This window comes from Fulmarus glacialis, unplaced genomic scaffold (genome assembly GCF_000690835.1).
Source record: "Fulmarus glacialis isolate BGI_N327 unplaced genomic scaffold, ASM69083v1 scaffold15151, whole genome shotgun sequence".
In the NCBI taxonomy this organism is placed as follows: Eukaryota; Metazoa; Chordata; class Aves; order Procellariiformes; family Procellariidae; genus Fulmarus; species Fulmarus glacialis.
The window spans coordinates 6,091-29,032 of NW_009192286.1; the positions used below are offsets into that span (position 1 = coordinate 6,091).

The window sequence follows — 22,942 nt, forward strand, 5'->3', positions numbered from 1 at the left end:
CAACATGAGCTGGAGTCAACAGTACATAATGCCATTAGGTTTATTACTCCCCTTTTACAGCTTGCAGTAAAGAGAACTGTTGCAATTAATGAATGAAGTGGATACAATGCTGCAGTCAAGGTCAGGGTGAGACATAAAATGCAGAGCCCAGTTCTGCCCGAGTCACATGCAGGAGAAAGCACCACAGTTTGTCAGAAAAGGAAAATGGGATCAGCTCTTCCTTTCAGTGCAAAGAAATCTCTCCCTCACATGCGTCTGACAGCATCCTACCAATACTCTCCAGGAATGATACATGGGAGCAGAGAGGAAGTTAATGAAAGTGTCGGTAGCCTGGGAAGAGAGATACTGTTCTACCCATTAGGTAGAAACTGGAGACATTCCTCTGCAGATTACTGGCTATGGCAGGTTATATGTGCTGTTATGAAAAAAAAAAAAGATGGCTCCAGTTCCAAATTTCATGCTCTTGCACCAGTGTAAATCCCAAACAGTCACCACTGACAGTTCACTGTTGTGTAGTGGAGAGATGTAGAATGTTTTCCTCTTCTCAAGCATTAAACTGGTGCTTGACTGAAAACAAAGCCAGCTAAGCCCAAAAGGCAGTAACAATATATATTCCTGTCTTTTCATTCCTTTTTCCTTGGTTATATACCCAATTTAAAAGCAAACAGCCACACATGCCAATCACATTACAGTTCCTTACGTTTTCTTGTATTCTATTTCCCAGTCAATCAGCTCTCATCTGTTTTGCTTTTACCCTCTAAACTCTTCAGGGCATAGAATATCACTTTTCAGCTTGTACAGTGTGAAAAAAATAGATCTTTGGTTATTACTGTAATATAAATGCATATTTGTGATCACAATGATTGCAATTGCAGAAAATGGAAATCATGAAGATTATTTCTCAAAGCTCCTGTTAAAGGCCATGAGATGATTGCTAGCTAATGATAGAAACACATTTCTTTTAGGGCAAGCTAGTCCATCATGAAGGCTTAATATCTTCCACTGGAGCAGCAGTTCTTGTTGGAAACAAGACACCGTTGCCAGATGGAGCATAGGTCTGTGTGTTTATGTTCTGATGCAAAATGCATGTGAAAAGCCTCAAGAGTTCTGGGTCCCCCAGGACAAGGCAAGAGAGTTAGTAAGATCTACTTTGCAAGAGGGCTGACTGATGCATTCAAATAGCAAGTTTCTTCAGGCATGGTTTTTTCCATTAGAAAGAGACACACTTTGCCAACCAGAGAACAGGGCAATCAGCAGTCACTGAGCAGCATGGACTGTTTGTGCAAGGAGACCTTGCATTGAGTAAAGCTGGGGAAATAGAAAAGCATGCTGGCATAACTGTAAAAGAAACATATACTCAAAGAACTGGCTATATGTATATATATTTACCCCCTCCCAAAGATATACACGTCCCCCATAGGGAAAAGCATTTTCAGTATGTTCTAATTTGAGGGGGTGAAGTGGGGCTAGAGAACCATAAAAGAGCTTCCTTCTGCCCTTTGAGAAACACTCATTTGTCTTCTGGCTTGTGTACGTGTGCTTGAAATGCACTTTATTCCTCCTCCTCATATCACGCCCAGTACTGTGATGTTGCAAAGTTGTTGCGAGTCAAGCATCAGCAATTCTCTCCCTCAATGGAACTGCTTCAGAGCAGTGCCGTGCCTGAATACAGTGTGAGGGGATTACCTGTGGTTTCTGGATTGTGAAATGAGAGACATCACTTACAGAGCGCTCTGTTGATACTGCTTTCTTGGCTTCCCTTTGATGATGACTTGTGTAGCCATATAAATAAGTGGTAAAGTGAAAAATAAGCTCTGGTAAGACCACAGCTCTAATGGCCAGATGTGTTCCAAGTGCTAAATAAGAGGCCCATCAGAAAGGAAATGAAATGTGTGGAAGGAAGAAAACAAGAACATTTATGTGTTTCTGTCCCAGCCCCTGCAACTTTGCAGGTTTGTTTTTATACTTTTCCCTCCATGGCTTTTAGTGATGCCGTTTGCTGAGGAAGTGACAAGGATGTGATATAACACCTTCTAAAGTTAAAACTGTAATTTGTACTACAATATGAGGAGCTTGACCAAGATTTGGGCTCCTAGGTACTGTACAAAAATGTAGTGACGAGTAACACATAGTCCAAAGAGCTTGCAATCTCAATAAGGAAGATACATAGGAAGTGCCACTCAGAGGCAGCACTGAGGATAAAGCTTATCTATGTCTGCTTCTCTGTGTCATCTCTACATTACACTGCTTCTGCCAAGTCTTTCTGATGACCCCTCAGCCCAGCTGGCCACCAAATTGTTGAGTTGTAGAGACAGGAGGTGTCTTAGACCAGCTTCTTAGCTACCCAGAGATTCAAAGAGCTTCAGGACATCTGCAGGAATAGATGAAGGAATAGACTTCTATCTATTCTAGAGAGTGGTGGGTATGTTGCAGGTTAATACACATAGTAGTATACATTATTTAATGTTTTAGTCAGGCATGTCTTTATTCTTGCTGTACATGAATATGCTTGCAATCTGTGCGAGAATAAATTGCAGACTAATTTGTTCTTGGTATGCAAAGCAAGTTCCACAGTTTGCAGAGGGAATATGTGCCAAGGATGCTCTGTCAATACCCTGGCAATCTTCATGAGGAATAAAAAACGTGAGTCAGTCTGAACCTCCTGCTCCCAAGCCAGACACATCACCTTCACTTGCCTCCTTGCTGTGAAATGAGGTATACTCCTGATCTTTCCTGAAGAGCAATGGGACAGATGATCTTCACAAGGCTCCAGCCTGGTGGCACAGACAAATTCTGACACAGATCTTTGACTTTCTGCTGCCCTCAGTTTGCCACTACTCCCTTACCACAGTGTACTGCCATGCCCCTTTACTCCTTCACTCCCACAGCAGCAGACTCCTTTCTAAATGGACACATGCTTCCCAACCCTGTCTTCTGGTAACCAAAGGTTGTCATCCTCTTTCCATAAGTGCTAGGGGGCATCCTGGGTTATGGAAAGTCTGTGAGAGATGGGCAACTCTGTGACCACAGGAAAACTCATTACAAAAAAAACCCCAAAGCCTAAAAGTGGTCAGACAGGGATTAAGTCCTTTTGTTCCTGAGAAGCAGGCAGATCCACACGGGACATAGTTGTGCTTTCTGCCCTCACAACTGCTGAGCTTCATACGTGTGCATGAGGACCCTGCCTCTGCTTCCCCCTTCATTTCTTTTTTTTCATTTTTAATCTTCTCAAGCAGGCACCGGCATATCACTCCTGTGTGCGTCACATGTATAGTCTGTATATGTCACAAGTACAACCTCTAGCCCAGCATACTGCCAGCCCAAGTGCTTTCCATATGATACCCTACCAGAGATGAAGCATGGAGAGGCCAGGCAGGATGAGCCCCCTGGCTCCAGCGGGGGGAGGAGGGACATCTGAGTGCAAGCCAGCGTTCACAGTGATGATGAGTCACCCAGGTATGCACAGTACAGTGGCGGCCTTTCCAATACCCGCAACATCCTTTGCACTGTCTCTTGGTTTCCTGTTTCCACTGCCAAAACTGTTTGCCTTTAGCAAGTTAAACCTGTTGCTTCCCTGTATTTTCCCCCTGCCTTGGATCCATTAGTATTTTGCTGTGCCTTCGCAGTCTATATGCATCTGAGATCCTAAACTTGGAGAGATTACAGTGTGAACTCACTCTTAACCAACCTGAGAATGATACTTGGCTGCTAGTGCTCATGCCATTCAATGAGAGGCAGCACTGGATTGATCAGTGCCTCAAATTTCACAGGTCTTTGGTCCTGATATCTTTCTTGTGCTGTTCTCTACTCAAAAGTGCTAAACATTAGTTTGTTGACCCAGATTGCAACCCAGCGTTTACATGAGGGAAGAAGACACTCCCACAGCAAGTTGCACAGATGTGTAACTTCCTCACACAACTAATAATACTAACATCAGTTGGATTCCTCCCCTCAGTAAACGGACACAAGACTTGTTGTTTGCAAGAACAAAGAATTAATCATTATTGACCAAGCATTCATTATGGCAGCTATCGAGAACAAGTGAGTTTTATTTTTGTAAAGAGGTCTGTTTAGTGGGGAAGGTGAATGTCATATTTTGCACTTGGGTGAGAAGGATTAGTCAGGTCCTTGGTTTGCTTGGGCTGTAGCTGGGGCACAAGAATAGTGCAACACGTACTCTTGCTTGATGATTAGAACAGCTATAGCAGAGCCACAGGGAATCCACTCTCCGATCTGCAGTCGAAAAGGGATGGTCATCAGTGTTCTCACTGGGCTTAGTGATAAAAGGAAGAGTTTTATGAATATATCTCAAATCCAGGGCTAGAGCAAATTACAGCAAATTTGGAGGTGGAGGAAAGTCTTATTTTTAAATATAGATACTCTGAATTTATAAGTTTTCATTTTTCTGATACTTCTGGTACCTCAGAGGCTGGTGAGTTGACCCAGGCAAGTCAGCACACAGCCAAGTCAAACATCATTAATCTAGAGGTATCTTAGACCCAATGAGCATACTGTGCTTGATATGCAATCCAAGACATATGCTCATTGTTTTTTTTTATTTTATTTTTACATGTATATATAATGACGAGAAGAAAAGACAGAAGCTTGCATCTGTGCTTGTATGTCCATACATAAAGTATCCCTCAGTAGTTCCAATGTAGGAGATGCCTTTGCTTTAAATCTTTCTTAAAATAGTGATTTCTATGCAATGTATGGAGCAAGCAGTGTTTAACTGTGTGCAGAGATTCATTCTGTGTCACAGACATAAGCATGCAAGCACAGAAGAATCACATCTTCTACATCTTCAACACAGATGCTAACACTTGTGCCATGAGTGGTTACCCAGGGCTTCCAGTTTCTGCTAGCATCCCTCAATAGCAGCCCGAACAAAATGTTTTTCTGTAAATTGATTGCACAGCAGATAGATAGCTTTTCTTGTTGCAAATTCCCATAGTTCAGCAGATGGGAGGAAAGGGGAGGGAAAATCAAACTCCATGTCCTGAGAGCCAGGCTGTCTTAGTGATTTACAAATGACCTCGGTGATCTGCGGTCATTCTGGGCACTTGCTATTGCTCAAGTCCCTCTGTCTCCCTCTCTCTTGCACTCTCTCTCAGCATAATAAAGCTAAGGAAATCCAGGAGACTAAATTCAGTGCTGCAGATTAGTGACGGGAAGGAAACTGGATATGCACAAATTAAGCAAGACCATTTGCCTTCTCTGATCTGCAGATGTTTTTCTCTCAGAAATGCAACTTCTTTTTTTGCAGGTGACACCCACACATCTCCTTCACTTACTGGCGATGATAATAAAGGAGATAAAGAACTGGAGCTCATGCAGTTAGACTTAATCTTTGTATGTCATCGTCACTAAGCAAAGCCACAGCAATAGGAAAACAGAGCTGTTTTCTGCTGCTCGTTTCTAACTGACATTTCTTCACCAAGTTGCTCATGTAACCTATGGACTCTTTGAACTTCATTTTGTGCCTGCTATCTTTCACAGCATGTGGGTACTGCCATGAAGTGCTGAGCTGCAGTACATGTATCCTCCGCCTATACCCCGGTCCTCATTTTGCCTCTCAGATTGCAGAACTACAACAGAAACTCCTTAATACAAATAAAAAAAGGGTAACAAGAAAGGAATACCCTGATTTTAAAACCTTATACTGCAGGTTAAATGTAGGATTTGTAAGTAAATAATCCTTTAGTTCAGAGAGGAGAAAAGGCAGAAATAAGTGTATTTTAAAAATCTTTTTTGGTTAAGTGTTTATGCATGGTTGTTTTGACTTAAATCTCAGGAAATAACCACAGAACCTGAATTCTTCCAAGGGCTGCTTTTATTGGAGGAAATTCACTGGAGCTGCAGCCCAAAATAATGCATTTCTCTAGCTGCTGGAGACAAGCCCTGGAGTCGCTTAACTCCACTTTTCCTGCAGTCAGCCATTCATCCATCTTGCCTTTCCAGCCTGCTGTGGTTTGCTTGGTCATTGCCCTTTGAATATAATTTGCTGCTTTCATCTCAAGAGTTTCCTGGGACTCAACAGTGCGCCCAAGTCCTAACTGGACAGGACCTAACCTGGGTTTCACCATGAATGCAACTAGTTTCTCATTGATGCATAGCAGCCTATGCAGTAAAAAGTACTTCTTCAGGCAAGAAGGACTAGGGTGTTTTAAATACTGTTATTTCTAGTATATGGCCAGGGAGAGGCACGAGTCTGCTTTGTGTAGCGCATCCTGCAGCTGGTTTATTCATTTCCATTCCCTGAGGGACTGTTCCAGAGTTTCACTGAAGTGGATTCAGCGTGGTTTCTCTCCTTTAACCCCTTTTGCTTCTCCCATCCTTAATGGTGGATTGCTCCATCACAGGGCTGGACTTGAAAGTAATGTCAACTTTGTGTGTCTGCAGCAGGGAGAGAGGTTATTCCCTTGCTGTCCAATTCTGCACCTTCATAGTCTCATACTTTTTTGTTGTTGTTAAGATAAAACATTGGCATTACTTCAGCATTGTGCTAATGAGAGAAAGAGCTACGTGGGTTAATGCTCTGGAAGGCGACATTCCACCCTGGACTTCAGCCTCTGTCCCTGTGCATCAGGAGCTGATGAGCTATGCAAACAGAGAAACAATTTCCTTTCTCCAGCCGGTTTTGATTTGGCTGGGGAAGGCTGAGAAGCCCAGGAAGATATGCAAGCAGCCTACTTCATCATTTTCACGAAAAAAAAAAAAAAAAATCAGCTCTCATCTTGACCACTTGTGTTTGAAGATTAAAGTAGCCCAAGGGCTGTCACAGGCAGCAAGCATAGCAGGAAAATTAGTTCATTCTGACTCACAACAGTGTGATCTAATTTAATGGGGCACTGACAAGGCTGCCAGGCATTAACTTAGCTATTATCTAAGTTAGCCTGATTGATAGTTGTGTCCTGCTACAACCCTCCATATGAGGGGCTTGAGATGTCACTCGGACTCTGTACCTGCAGTGTCGCCAACTGAGTGCCTACTCTGACAATATCTGGAGCCTCTTACTGCAGCCCTGCGCTTGCTGCAAGGCAGCGGTCCAGCATCTCTTAGCAGTGTATGCACAGATTAGAAGGCAAAGTCCCTGTAGGCAGGGAAAAAAATGCAATTGTAATTAAAGAGCCACTCCGGTCACACAAGGGGGCAGAAGAGAGGCTGGATAGGAAAGCTTCCTTCTGGCATTTCCTGCCTTTGATTTCTTAATTTTGCAACCTGCTCTTTTTTCTTTTAAAGTACTTTAGTATGTAATTTCTTAAGCTTCTTTATTTTAGAGCAAAAAGATTTTGTAAAAAGGCCATTTGATCCTCCTACCAGACTGAAACCACGATGTTAATTTCCACAGAACTGTACTGTTACAAATTGCTTGTTTGCATCTTTGTTTTTGCTGGTTAGGGAGTAATCTTTCCTGACTGAAAAACTAGAGTTGTTACCGCCCATGAGAACACTTCAACCTGATCCAGAATAGTTCTTGAAGGAATAAAAAGCCAATGAGGAAAAGGAATGATGTGGCCACGTAATGATATAATGGCTAGGAAAACTGTGGCATTTAAAAACTCCTGGTCATTTCAATGGTCAGATGAATGAGACGGAGCCAGATCCCCAAAACTGAAGTGCTCCTGCTAAGTTTATGGGTCCTGAAAATAAAGTTACATTTCGATTTTATCAACAAAAAAAAGGAGAAAAAGTAAGAACCAATGCCTTGATCCTGGAGATCCAGTTTAAAAAACCAACCAACCAAACAACAACAACAACAACAAAAACCTAAAACAAAAAAACACCAAAAAACCCACCATGAATTTGAGACCATTCAACTTTTTGTCTCTTTGCAAATGGGTTTGTATGAAATTGGCAGCCTCCTAATACTTTGTCAGCCAAATTGGCCACGTCAGACTATCTGCATGCCCTTGAGGCTGGAATAGTAACATACTGTAATGTGATGCTCTAACAAAAGCACCTAATTGTGAAGAACAATCCATTTGCATCAAGATAAGCAGCTAGTAATGTTTCCCTCTCACAGCCACTTACAGACACTGACTTTGGCTACAAATTACTGCCTAGTGCTGTTTTTCAGCCTTTCCCACTCTTTATCGGACCTTAACAAAGCTGATGTTGTACTCATTACCCTAACCTGTTTTCTGGTTAGTGTGAGTGACTAACAAAATTATGTCTTGGTCTGTGATTCATCTTGAATAAAGTATTTTCCAGTCACACAGCAAAAGCCTTGCTGAAAGCGGAAAGATTTGATCTTTAGCACTGAAGCCTTTGCTTGTGTGCTCCTAAAACTCAAGCTTTTTGCACCATGTTATTTATTAGTATCAAACATACCATCAGTAGCCAAAGTTGCTTCTGCTGTCAGGGCATGTCTACAGGCACAATGAACTTGCCTGCTATGCACTGGAAATGAAACATACAGAAATTAAATGCACTGTGGGAAGCACGTGGTTTGTGGGATTCCCACGTGGTTGTTTGGCACGACTGAAAATCTGAAGATGATGGGAAAAATCAAAGGGATGAAAGACCCCAAATCCTTCAAACAGAAAACAAGTACCTATCCAATCACCACATGGCTCCAATCTCCTATGGCAACTCCTTACCCCAAACTGAAGAGGAACGTGGCATACAAGACAGTCTTTGTGAAGCAAATGACTAGTCAGGGGTACATGTGGAAGGCTGCACAACGGTGTTAGAGATTAACAAATTGGATGGGTTCCTGAACTGCTGAGTGTGGCATAGAAACAAAAGTAAAAGACATGACAAGCAAAGAAGGAAGATGTGATATTTTTTGACAGACATGCAGGGTTCATGTTTATAACTGCAGAAGAAAGAAGAGGCATTATGAAAAATCTGATACAGGGGGATGATATTGGAATTTGCGGGATTCTCAAACTAGAAGGAATGTCCGAGACTTTTGGCGTTACTAAACCTGACAACCCCAACGGTGAAAGTTCAAGATACTGCAAAGATAGCAAAGGCTACCTCCTCGGCATAGGAAGCGTAGAAGAGCCAGGCTGTTGTTTTGTGCTGTGCTGGAGACGTGCAAAACAGGAATCAGCATGCAGGGGACTGGAGCTGCACACAACCCTTGGTTGACCCCTTGCAACATATGTTGATTGCCGTTCAGATATGATGACTGCAGATCAGATGTTCGTTTGACACTGAGATTCAAAAGTGGGGGAAAGGAGGATGAAAAATTAAATCACTGTTCGGCAGGATTATATTTGCATTTGAATTAAGACCTGTGTGCAAGGCAGAAAACCCTATTGATCTCTTGCTGCCCTCCATGAGGGCCAGTTTCCAAGTTCGGAGCAGCAACAGAGGGAGGTTTCTCTTTACATCATCCCGTAAACAGCATATAGACCCCAAAGGCCGGGCCAGGGAGGGCCAGGGCTGTCCTGGCATGTTATGCATTGCTTAAGACCAGATGGAATAAATTAGGATTGCTCTGTTTGTCATATATGCTAATCCACATATGCAGAGCCAGACTCCAGGCTTAACTGGTTTGCTTCTCTGCAAACACTTTTTTTTAGTCACTTACAGTGGTAGATAAAAGGTATTTACTGGTATCTCATCTCCAACAGTCTGTAATTCGTGTCCCTACAGTGCTTTAACACAATGGTGATATCCATTTTAACACAGTGCTGGGGCCTCTCCTGTCCTGGTTCTCCTCATTCTTTTCAGTATATGTTTAGGATGTTTCCCTGTATCTCCCTTTCTTTTTGGTCAGTCAAATGAATTAATACTTGTTCCAGATATTCCAGGACTTACTTTCCAGTATCATGTCCTGGGAGCTATCGGTATCTTTTAAACATGGAAATTACAAAAGTGTTAGGGGAAGGAAAGCAAATTATACCAACATTTGCTTTAGAAAGTAATACTTCCCTTTGACTAGCCTCTGGCCCAATGCATTTATTCGGGATTTAATTTACTGTATCTATTTAATAATTTTAAAAGGAGATTGCAAAAAGTAGAATAAAACTCTAAGGAATATAGATATAATGAAAAAGATACATCTGTATCTGAATATATATATATGCAGTTTAAACAAAGAACGTTTACCCTGTTTTATGCTTTTGATATACACTTGCAATCTCACCTTACATTTGCACTAGAAGATGTGATTTTTCACAGCACATTGTAATCAGAGCACTTGTTAATGTTGTGTTACACAATGGCAACACTGGTAGATGGCACGGAGCATGGCAAGACAGTGCTGTACCCTGATGGAGGACTGTGCCCAGCCTGCTGCTCTCTGCCAGGGGTGGCTGGATGCCCCTGGCACAGGATCATCCACTTCTCCCCTCTAAGTGAGGAGGGAGGTGGCAAGGCATTAGCATCCCCCCAGCCAGTGCCAGCAAGGAGGGCCAAGCTGGGACCATGCAGGGACTGCCGTGGGTCCTGCCTGGCTTCTCCCTTCCACCCCCTGCACTTGCTCCTTGCTGCCTCGGCTGTAGGACAAAGGCGCAGTAAGGGGCTTCTCAGGAAAAGAGTAAAAAATGTATGTGGAAAAACGTCAGCCTTGGGGGGTTTGTGCATGTGGTGAGGGGAAAGGAGAAGAAATAAATAAAAAGACTTTGTTTTGAAGTTCTTCAATGCAATCATAAGCTTTTGGGTTTGCTGAACTGACCCAGAGCAATGCTCTCAGGGCCTGCTGGGTCCAAGACTGCAGTCCCGTGCCAAATGCACAGCATTGCCTCATGGCCTCACTTGCCATTGCCATTGTGGGTTCTGTGCCCTGCCCTGGCAGAGCTGTGCCTGGCTGGGGGGGACAGCAGGCATCTCACCGCTGCTCAGAGGGGGCACAGCACCCTGCAGGAACATGGTTCGTGGCGATATGACTCAGAATGAATGGTCTGGGGCCCAGTCAGCAAACTCAAATAAAACTTCTGATTTGGAAGTGTCAAAGTTTTTTCTTGGGTTAAGATGTCAAAGCAGATTGTTGCCACACTTCCACATCTCTACTTTTGTCATGTCCCCTCAAAGAGAGAAAGAATCTTCTTATCCCAATTTGGAGGAAAGTAAATGTTGTACAATCCCAATTTTATTTCAAGGTGGGAATATGGATTTATTTTTCATTTAATTGTTTATTCAGTAGTCCCTATAAAATAAATCTCATCTCCTCAGTATGACAAGGGATTTTATGTCAAGACAACCCCAATTACAGTTTAGGATGTCTTGTTAATATAAACATGCTTAATTGAAAGAATGAAGCAGGTTTTGCTGAAGACTTCGTCCTATTCCAGCATGGAGCATTCCTGAAGAACATCTTTAGATAGAAAGTTAACCTCCAGTCAACACAAAGTTCATCGAAGTGCCCAGAGCAGTCCCTGCAGGCGGCAGAGTACTTGCAGGTCCAATTCACAATGGTAGGAATGAAGGACCCTCTCACACCCCCAAAATTGGGTGCTTATGGGAAAAAAATTCAAGTGATCTTTAGTTGCTCATAACTGGACCCACATTTTTGAAAGAGCTACAACCTAGGTGCCAGAAGATGTGCATGAATTTTCAGGAGGACTCAGCAGAATGCCTTTTGGATAGAAACAAAAATTCAAAAATGAAAGTAAAGCTCTCCTCAAAATCTGACTTGTGTGTCATCTAATGCTTTCCATATGACTTTGTGTTCCCTCACTGTAGGAGGCAAACAAAACAGAAATGGGGTTCTTCATGATGACAACAGAACTTTCTTCCTCTCCTGCTTGTCTTGATTTTGTCTTCAGGTTGATTACTTTCTTACTTTGTGGATTTGCTTGGTCATGACTTCAAATGGCCTTATGAGCATTTACAAAGTGTCCAACCTAAGGACTCACATGTTGAAGGTTTAGTAGTTTTCATCAGCTTGATTGTCCTGGCGGCCCATTTGTGCCATAGCTTAATAGCTTGGATGTCTTCTGGCTGACTTTTCGTTTCTTTCAAGCACGTGTTTTGAACTTCAAACTGTGCCCTGGTGTTGTAGGGAAGAAAAGATTCTTTTTTTTTACATTTTGCCAAATTTACAGCAACAAGGGTTTCTGAGGATTAGACATACAGGAAAGGAAATTAAGGGTTAAATCTAAGGCAGCAGTTATTGGGAAAGGTCAGAAGTTCTGGTTCTCTCAACAGCTGAGCAAAACCACAAGTGTTAGGAGGAGACCAGCTCTGAGGTCTGATGCCATATTTCTGTCTTACCCACTGACAACCCTCAACACAAGTTGTAACTCATTTTCAACCGTCATTAAGAACAATCCTTTTTTACTTCCCCCCCTCCCTTTTTATGTTTGTTTGTTTGTTTGTTCTTTTAGTATATTATATCAAAATTTAGCCAATAGTTGCTATGGTGTAGGTATCCATGATCAATAACAACAAACATGATGAGAAAATGAGAGGCTGTCCTTCCATGTCCAAGAGCAAGTGACTGCCTAGAAGCACAAGAGGCTACTGGTGGGTCATATCACGGATATCACGGCTGCCAGGACCGATATGCAGTGTAGTCTCGTGTTGGTGCATAGGATGGATAACCCTTGTTCTTTGGGTATGGTGGATGCCGGGGAGTCATGTTCATGTAGTCACTCTGATGGTACATACTCTTTCTGGATTTTTGCTGTGGGAGAAGGGGGAAGAGAAGTGTGAAAACATTTCTGCAATCAGTCTGTCCCGCCTGGGGTGAACATTCAAAAAGGAAGAAGAACAAAGGGAACAGGGATCCTTTGAGCAGAGGGGTTTTGACTGTTAATAAGACCTGAGACAAGTTAATAATGGATTTGATTAATTTTTCCTTCTTTGAATTAGCAAATTGTCTTACCCAACTCTCATATTAACTGCTGACAGTTCTGGCCCTAGGTCCTGGTTCAGGGAAGCAGGCATATTTATAAGGCAGCGTCAGGTTTAAATACATTTACAGAAGAATTAGAACACATGTTCTCTTAAAATAATCTATGGAATTTGCCCAACCTGAATGTAAGTCTCCAGTTATCTGCTGAGAGATTTACAGTGTTAGTTCTCCAGGTAAAGGAATGCTGCATACCAAGGATACAAACTGATGCCTCTCACCATCAATTCTCAGCTGTGGAATGACTCAGCAGAAGGAACACAGTCTAAGCAGTGAAAGCTGTCTTCATTTATTAGGAGGAAAAAAAGAAATTAGCTTAACTCAAACAGAATAAGAGCAGGAAAAATCAGCCCAGGCTATGTGTATCATGGTTTGCCTACCATTTAGAGCAGTAACACACAATGTGTATGTTGTTCTGAGCCTTCCTTCAAGGGGCGAAAGAATCAGAGCTGGCGTTAATCTTTTATCTGTCTCACTATCTGGGCCTCAAAAATCTCATTTCCACTGTTGAATTCCTGCCTTATAATGCCCCTGTGAGACAAGGGAGGCGTGGTCTCTTTCAGAAATAAGAGTAGCAGAAGGCAGGTGAAATAATTTGCCTATAATCACAAAGGAAGTTTGTAGCCACAGCAGCATTTGAAGCTCTGACTGCTGCAGGCTGTGCATAAGGTTGGTGGTTTTGCATAGCTTAAGACTTATTGATCAGGGGCTAGGTACAGTGCTTTCATGCTTTTTCCTAAACACTGATCGTACCTTCTTTTGCAATCTCCTTTTTACCGAAATTTCCTTCTTATGTACATAAATATTTGTGTATACTGCAATATACTTGTGATGCTGTGGAATTGGAGGAGGTTTGCATTAGAAAATCTGATGGCTGAATTATGCTGTCTATGCAGAGTGGGGCAGTTACTATGAAACATTTTAAGCTTTTTTATATTAATGTTATATATACGCAAGGTGTTGAATGTAAGTTACGTACTGCTTAAGCCATGCAATGCAGTCAATGCATGTAAATCATTAGATACAAAAGCTTTACCTATATGTGTTCATCTCTGTAATATAGGATTTTTAATTCACCTGAGAAGTAATTTTGTATGGGAGAAAAACATTTTGCTAGCCTGAGTGAATGCTGGACTATTACAGGATCAAAGACTGCTTCTTTTGGAGAGGAAAGAAGTTTTCCTCCAGGGAAGGCAGAACTGTATGAAAATAGACAAATCTTTAGCTGCTTTCAGGAACTCAAGTGAAACAGGCTTGCCATGGCTGTCAAGTATCATACTTTAGGACCTTTTTTTACAATTCACAATGTCTTCCAGGCAGCATTTACATTCAGCGACACTCTAAATACATCCACATTCAGAGTAGGTATTATCAGGAGAATACCACCAGCAGTGATAACAACAGGTAAAAACTGGTGCAGCAAACAGCACACATCGCAATGCAGCCTTGTTAGTCTTGCTGGGGGCAGACATGTTAGTAGCAAAGTACTTAGCCATTAGGTACCAAACGAATATAGTAGAGAGAAAATTGTTCAGATTGTAAATGATGGATTTGAAGCTACAGTATCTCATCAGGGCACAGCCACTGTAGCACAGCACTGTAACACCAGCAGCTGTTTGCTGTAATCCTCTCAGCTTTCCTAGGAGTCCTCTACAATAAGGCACAAAGAAGGACCACTTAACCTGCCTTTGCGTTTTCCTATGGCAATGCCCCATTTGATTGTTTTCCATTAGAAATAGCCATATATTGAGCAAGTGTGTTTTTGTGAAACACTTAACAGATCTCAAGCTTCAGCTACCAGTGAGAGTGGCTTTCTGTATACATGCAACATTTAACCTGTCAGGGACTAGGCTATCTCGTAATGTATTGAAAATCGCTATTTAATGACAAAGATACAGGGGAAAGGCAGAGTACAAGGAACAGAGCTCTCTATGGTCATTGTTCAAGTCTTTCCCACGTGAAGTAAGTAGTGTAAATCGGCTCTAGGAGATCACGATCCTAAGACTTGTCTAGGAAGATGATCTTCTGCTGCCTCTGCATCATGCCTCACTTCCTCTTTACTCCAGCAGGCAGAACTGTATGTGACCTGGGTCAGCCAACTCTCCAGAGAGATTAGAAAGCAAAAATAATGAGCCATAAGATTGTCTCAATTTTCTTAGGGTTAATGTACAGAAGTAGACAAGGGACTACTGAGATCCCGGTGCTCCTATTCCCTTGCAGTCAAGCTGCCAGAAATAGGGGGTACTTGAGAGAATTGCTGGGTAGGCACAAGACATCAGTGCAGATGGTTTTGGGCCGACTGAGGGTTTCATAAAGATTGTTTTACTGTAGGTGAGCTCCTTCTGTCAGTATAGTCTCAAAGGGTTTTGCCAGGAATGCTTGTAGTGCTAGATTTCCCTTACAGGGACGATTGGCAGAGCTAGAGACAGTGTCCCAGTACTGCTGGTGTGCAGGGCACTGCCAACACTATGGCATTACTGTTTGCTTTAGGACTCTACTGCAGAGGTCTGACTGCCCATCTGGAGGGCATTTGGTGTTTCAACTCTTTTGGGGTGTAGCACGGGTGTGCATAGCTGGGGTGAAGAAGCACTGTGATCCTGAAGTGAGGGATATCAGTGAGTTTGTGATAAACATGGCAATTATAGCCTGAGAAATGAACTAGGGACAAAGAGCATACAGAGAAAAGGAAAATAGTCGTTTCTTACCCAGTAGTTAATAAAAACTCCAGTTATTAGCGTACTGTAGAAAGCAAGAACTCCAGTCACTGCCACCATAATCCACAAAAGGATTGCAGACTGAGGTTCTTGTGTTTGGATGGGTGTCTCTTTAAGGAAAAGAACAAAGACGACTTTAAGTACATGAAAGCAAAAACCCTGTTCTCTGCATATTTACTCTTTGTTCCAATGTGCCATTTGTATTAATCATCATTTTAAGATGTCTTCTTCAGGACATCAGGAACAGGAATGTAGTCTTACCAAGCAACCTGACTTCTTTTGCCTCTTCTTTTTTGCCCCTCCCTTCTTTTTTACCCCTCCCTTCTTTTTTTTGAATGAAACAAACTGCCTCAAGCCATCATGTAAGGAGTCTGTATAGGGAGGATACTTGCCTACAGATATTGCCCAGCTTACCTTTCACGTGAATGACAGTCCCATTGCTCTTCTCATTGTAGACATATGGGGGTGGATACATGGCCTCAATTTTGCAGAAGTAGATGTCAGTTTGGTTGGCACTCATATTCCAAAGATTGAAGATGACTTTGTCTTTATCATGAATCCCCTGGCAGTTGAATTCTTTATTTGAATTACTGCTGATTTTGGTTGTGTTCCATGAAATAAAGCAAACTTCAACTGCACTGTCTGTTCCTTTGTGCAGGGAAGCTCGAAATTCCTTCCCTGTTCCATTGTATGTGTAGTTGCAGACTAGAGTTGCAGTTTTGTTAGCTACAATGAGCAAAGGACGCTGAGCCACTAAAATCTTGTTTTCTGGAAGAGAGGGGAGAAAGTGAGAAAAACACTTGTTTATAAAATACAGTATGAGACTTCAGAACCGCACATCCTCCTGTGCAACTCTTCTCCATATCTCCTCTCCCCTGCTGACATTCCCTACTAGGGAGTGCATAACCACCAAGCTGCAGAAGCGATTTCTCACAGGAGCTCTTGTTGCAGCAATACCCCTCTATATAAATAATTACATAGTCACTAGGAGAGACTGTGAGGTCAAGAGTATTTTTCTTCAGAGTCAGAACACTAGTACGGAAAGCGGCCCATGTGATTAAGATTTAACATCAGGGTTCAGAAGGCCACTCTGCATGTGTGTGTGTGTATATATAAAGCCACCTTAGTCTATCCTTTCCTTAGCAAGCAGTTTCCCAGGGGACATCATGGAGTGAAAATACTGTGAATTAAATGCTTAATTTAGCAGTCAGATAAGAGACTATTATTTATACATTAGGTTTTAATCCAAGGACAGACTTGAAGAGTTTGCAGGTGGAATTTTCTCAACCATTTCAAGGGTTTGGACCTTGGACGATGCACACTAAAAGCATGAACTGCTATCATTTTAGTGTAAAATAAGTAATTTGTCTAGCTAGCAGCTGTAGTAGATTCTTAATCTCTCAAAGGACTCAGGAGCTGACTAATTTGACACCACATTGGCACTTAGCACTTGAATGGCCTGCAAAAAAACATGTCACGTGAAGGTATAATTCAATTTGAATTGACCGGACTGATACATAAACAGGAAATGTTTTCTGACATGTAGACCTCTGTGCTACCATCTGCCAAACAATGAAACACTGCAAGGACTATGCAGAAAGACAACTTCTTCCAAGAAAAATCATCCTGTAGAAATGAGGCCCTACTTTTCAAATGATGATCCATAAGTAAGAGGAAGGGAGGAACTTGCTAGAAACTTGCCAGAACTGAGGACAGCCCTTTTGTGTGTGTATATGACTGCGTAAGTCTTCATGCAAGCTCAACTCATATAAGGTCTTAGTAGCCTTTTATAGATCCCTGAGAATTGCTGTGGTTGTGAGAATGACAATTGCATGTCTGGTCCTCAAAATCTGCTGCAAAACCTATATTCTTTCTACTTAACCCATGTGATGAGTCTTGAAAAAGGCTAGTAAGGGAAATGGAGTAAGGGAAGGAGGCCAGATCCAGAATGCCCAGAAAACAAGTATTTCACCATGTTTAACGATAATTAGGACCAAATGGCTACATTTAGTGTATTCACACCTGCACAAGAAGATGGAGTATCCCAACCTCTTGAGCAGGATACTCCTTTGGGATGAACGTGATCCAGGGAGTAAAGTAAACACAAAGAGATGCATGAGATGGCCAGCACTAGTGGTAGGATGTGGGCAGTAAAAACAACCCACGGCTAGCAAGTTCTCCAGTTTCATGGGCTGGAGCGCCCAACCCATGAAACTGCTGATGTTGTTCATTTTCTCACTGCAAGTCTTGTCTACTAGCCCTTTCTTCTCATGAGAGCAGGAAGACATGAGACAGGGAATGCTCTACTGCCTCATCTTTAGCAAAGAAAGATTGTAGTCCATCCTCCTTGTGTCTCTTTGTTCAACATAGTTAGCATGGAGGGTGGAGCAGAGCTTGTCACAGCTCTGAAATCCCACGTTTGCAGGGAACCGAAACACTGTGAAACTTTTTGTTTTGATGAAGGATGAGCTTTTCCAGGCTTTCCAGCAGGAAGAGACACGGATCTTGGAATCCTGGAACTGAGCAGCAGATTAAGAACAAACAAGGAGGTTTCTACTAGAGGTGCTGCCTGTGGTGGATTTTCATCGAAATGAAGACATTTCAGCAAAACATTTCAGTTTCATCGAATCAGCATTTTCCGACAAAAGCTCTTGCGTAGGCTTATAAGGCATTCTAGTAAGGGGTGAAGTTTGGATTCCACCCCTTTAGACAAGGTATTTGATCATATTTTTATTGGCCAGAAAATTGATCTTTGGCCTAAGTGGCAATGTGCAAGTCTGCGGTAGAATTGTTCTACCTTTAGCACAGCAGAATTCTACACATCTCACTTGAGACAGAGTTGTTATTCTGATTTGCACTGCAGTAGTGCCCACCACTACAACCCTGATTGTCACAGGGACTGCATACACCTTCAGAAGAGACCTTTTCTGTCTCAGAGTTTACAACCAAAATAGGCATCCCGGAACAGACACTTGCAGAAGCATTAAACTTCAGAAAAATGCTTGCCTGTTTTTCACTGCAAGTACTTACAGAAAACTAATGGATGTTTATTGCTCAGGCTGATCAGATTTTCACTATGGCCAGAGGAAAGATAAAGAACACTGAAAATCTCATCACTGAGGGACTACCTTCATCTGCAGACCCCAATGACTTACCCCCACCTTTTGCTGTTGTCAGCTAATCTGGATTCCTGATGTTTAGTACATAGCTTCATGCCTTGAGATCCACTATTTAACTACAGCTTTAGACTATTTATGTCCTTGTCATGATATTGTGCTAATTGGCAACCAGTCTTTTTTGATACACCCACCTAAAAAAATAAGTTCCTTCAACTTATTTCCATCTCTTGGATTTATGGTCCAGTCTGTTTGCCTTGGCATGTAGGCTGCGTGTTGATAATCCAGCCCCATGCTGCTGATGTTGGGATGCAGGGTGGCTGAGTAGTGGGAAAAAGTTTTTGTGGATCATTAGAGGAAGACTGCTCTTACATGATTTAAGCTAAGCACCCAAATCCGTTTTCACAAAGTGGCTCTACTAGTTCAAGTCTAAAGTGATTGAGGGAGATCTTTTGTTTTTCATTTATCAGAACTAATTAGCACCACATGAATTGGTTGGGCTGCAATGCCAGCAGGGGCAAGGCAGGCTTACCCCACAGGCATGTAAGACAGGCCCTGCTGTCATCCTCCTCCTCCGGGCTTGGATGGTTTTTGAATTGAAGAAAGTCGATCATGCCAAAATGTGTATTAGTTTCACGGGGAAAACAGAGTAAGGCCAAACATCCCTTACTTGTGATCTGAATAGGATTTGATTATATTCTTAGTAGGATCTGGACCATTCTGAGCAAACATGGGCTGAGGCTGCTTTTGCCTTCACAGAGACAGTTTTTCTCGTAAGTGTCGCTTTGGGTTTGTTAAAATGGTGAAACTCTGAAACATTTAGTATGTGTTTCCATTAGTATATGCTTTCCCCTAAATAGGGTTATGATTGCCATTTCCAGAGCTGTGTTCAGTCATGCTGCATAGTAATAAATATCTATATCTTGGCCTTACCCAGCCAAGAAAATGGCAGTTTTGAAAAATCATTGTCTACAGTTTCAAAACGCTGGGAAGTCTAAAAATATAAAATCATTTAAGTCAGTGTGCACAGGCTGCAAGCTTTCTCAGGATTTATATGCAATGGTGTGTAAGATCTCTAAATGTTTGTTAAGCTTTTTTATACCTTATTTGTCATGCTAGACATTTGTAATAATCACATGTGAAGTTTTTTGCATCATGAAAAAAAAAGGCCATCCATATATAACATCCATAAAATACTGACTCTCTAATCACGGACCCCTGATGCAAGCAAAACTTTATTGATGTTTTTTTCTTTTTTTCTTATTTGCCAAGAAAGTGAAATAGAGATGACAAAGTACGGAAAATAACTATTTTGAGGGTTTTTTTTCCAGAACTTTCCATGAATCATCATCAGCTATTGGAAAAAATATTCTGCTAAAAATATTTGTGCTCTCCTTTCTTTCTTTTCCATGCCAGTTGACTTCAAGGAGCTATTTGCCAGAGCAAGGAATCTGGAATAAGTTGGGATTTCTATAAGCACAGTAAAGAAATGGCCCACTTAAGTCCATGGGTGATAGGGGAAAACCTGAAAGGAGTTTATTTAATCAAAACAGAAAGACACACAGCTATGTTATAAACAAAGCTATTCCATTTTTGCTGCTGTTGATCTGTTGTTCAATTACCTTTACTCTTCTTTCCCAGGTACAAGGGTCTTTCTCTTTTACTTTGGTTTTAGGTCACCCAGCTGTGTGTATTGTGTGCAGCTGGACGGATCTGCCCCTTCTAGCTGTTATAGACTCGCTTTCTGCTAATTTTTCCTACCTTGGTGCGAGTACTGCAGGAAGCATAATACTACATAAAGCCCAGGTGACACTCTTGCTTTAACCAAATCCAGTGTGAGCACAGGGGGTTTTCTTGTCAGTTTGTGATTTTTTTTTTTTTTTTTTTTTTTAAATAAAAATTCGTTGATGTCATCCTAATCTCAGCTAACCTTGCCTCATACATCTTCTGCATTCGGGTAACCTTAGTAGGTTAGAGGTTGATTTTAACACCCAGAGACCATAAGCCAGAAGGTTATGCTGGTAGTAAAAAGATGAGGTCGTTTGTAGTACGCTGCAGTGGGAACCCATTTATATTACTTATTTCACAAAATACAGGGAACAGGCCACTTGATCTAGCTGCCTCTCTGACAGACCATAGCAAGGTAATTATTTAGCCAACAAAAAGGTGGGGAGGACAAACTCTGTAAATGTTAGTGTTTCTGCAAAAGGGAAATGAACAAACTGATCTTTTAAGTCCCTTTCCATAAATTAAAACTCAACCTGCAGCACTCACTGGTACAGTCTAACAACAGCAGAACGGGACAAATTCTGTTGTCTTCCCCAAAACAAAATATCTGAGGCCTATAATACACTTTGTGGCTTGAGGAAGTCCTGCAGGGGTTTGTCCTGCCTTAATGTTTTTCATATACTAACAATCAATTATCTCAATTGAAATGAAGAGAAGAAGTGGAGGAAAGATATGGGGAAAAGGTGAGAGCCCTGAGAAGCAAGTGACCTCATGTGCTTCTCTTTAAGCAGTTGAACAGTCTCAGTGAAACTACTGGAGAAACTCAAGTTCTTCATGCAAAGCAAGTTTATAAATGTCTATAGAGTCATGGCATAACCCCTGTGTCTGATAACCAGACACTATTTTATTTTGTTGCAATTCAAAAGAATTGGTTAAAAGCTGTTTACACCTCATGGAAATGTTTTTAAAACTGTTAACCCACTGCTGATACTTATCCCCTCCTGGAATCAGTGTCTTTTCTGACAACCCAGAGGCCCGCTGTGGAAATAATTATGATACTGCAAACACAGAATTATAAACATGGGAAAAGGACAAGGAGGAAAAAGCCCATGATCTCTTGAAGAAATGTAGATTATGGTGTCATGCAAATTACAATGCCTTCACTCAGGAAAAGAATTATAGGAAAATAAGGCAGAAATAAGGAAAAAATAGATTCAATTGTATCTCTCATATTAAAAAAAGCAATTCTTTAAAGATGTTCTATATGTGAAAAGTTTTGTACTGGAAAACAGATTTTTGTTCCTGTCTGTAAATTCCCTGTAAAATACAAAACACTGATATTTGGAGAAGACCCAATAACAACAGTTCACAGGCCAGCGGTTTGAAAAATTGTCTGTTTCAAGATTATCCTAGCAAAAGCCATCATCCCTTGCCTTGCTTTGCATTTTGATGTACCCCTTGGAAAGACGTGTTAACTCTGAACATACGAACACTGCATCAGCAAGACAAGCCCAAGACAAAATACCCTCAGCCACAACAACTGAAGATTCAGAAAGATTCACTAAGACTCAGGATTTCAAAATCACAGCTAGACATTTTTTTGGTCTTGAAGATCTTTTCAGAAAGAAGCAAGATATCTTTTAAGTAAGTATCAATAAACTACTAAACAATGCAAAAATCAGAAACTCGGCAATTCCCATCCTCCCATCTTTGAGCTCAGTAAGCAAGTCTGCTTCTGGTCCTTTTATTTGCTAGTTCTGAGGATGTGGGTGGGCTCAGCTCTGCAGCCCATCACACCGAGCCAGGCCATGGTGGGACCTGGAGCTTTGCAGAGGAGACTTGGGGGTGGTGGAGAGGCTGCCCCAAGAGAGGCACTGGCAGCAGCTCTGCTCAGCCCTCCTGCCCCCCAAGAGAAGGCACTTGTGAGCAAAAATTGTAAAGCCCAGGGAGAAGGTGAAATAAACCCCCTTCTATCTGTGCATGCAATTTCCAAATGCATCTAAAGAGAAGTCAAATTCAAAGAAAGCTCTTGGGTGTTATCTTGGAGGGATACTTGTGGCAGGAAAAATATCAGCCTCTTAGTTATATCAAGATGATCCATGTGCAGTCTTAGCAGCATGCTCTGTTTCTCCTTTTTCATCCAAACACAGAATAATTTGTGCAAGATTAATTCAAAGCTATACTAGACCTTCTGCCCCCTGATGATCAAAGTAAGGAAAAATAGTGGAAAGGATTGAAATGTGGGGGGGTTTTGTTACCTGTTACATCAGCAGTGGGGATGAAGCAGAGCACCACGAGGATCCCCAGGAGCATGGTGCTAATGGTGGGCCCGATGCCTTGTCCCCACCCCCTCCAGGCACTGCCACGTCTCCTAGGGCCCCGTGCCACCAGCCTTCCTTCCCCGTGGGGCCAGCCTGCACCCTTGGTTCCTCACACAACTTCTCTCCTCCTCCCTCCGCAGCACATGATACACAGCCAAGTGAAACCACTGTAATGGCAACGCTTGAGCAGGAAGTTAAATTGTTTGATGACTTTAGCCTTAGGAAGTTGCCTCTGCAAAGCTCAGTAACGCC

General features: G+C 42.0%; 1 protein-coding gene across 1 annotated transcript; it reads right to left on the reverse strand.

Annotated features, from left to right (window-relative positions):
- Positions 1-12,327: 12,327 nt before the first annotated feature.
- On the reverse strand, positions 12,328-22,741 carry CD28 (CD28 molecule). The gene is made up of 4 exons (XM_009587023.1): positions 22,628-22,741; positions 15,940-16,293; positions 15,517-15,635; positions 12,328-12,583 (listed from the first exon to the last, which is right to left on the reverse strand). Exons 1-4 carry the CDS (start codon positions 22,680-22,682, stop codon positions 12,443-12,445), a joined length of 669 nt encoding a protein of 222 aa, XP_009585318.1. The 5' UTR covers positions 22,683-22,741; the 3' UTR covers positions 12,328-12,442.
- Between the last annotated feature and the right edge of the window lie 201 nt (positions 22,742-22,942).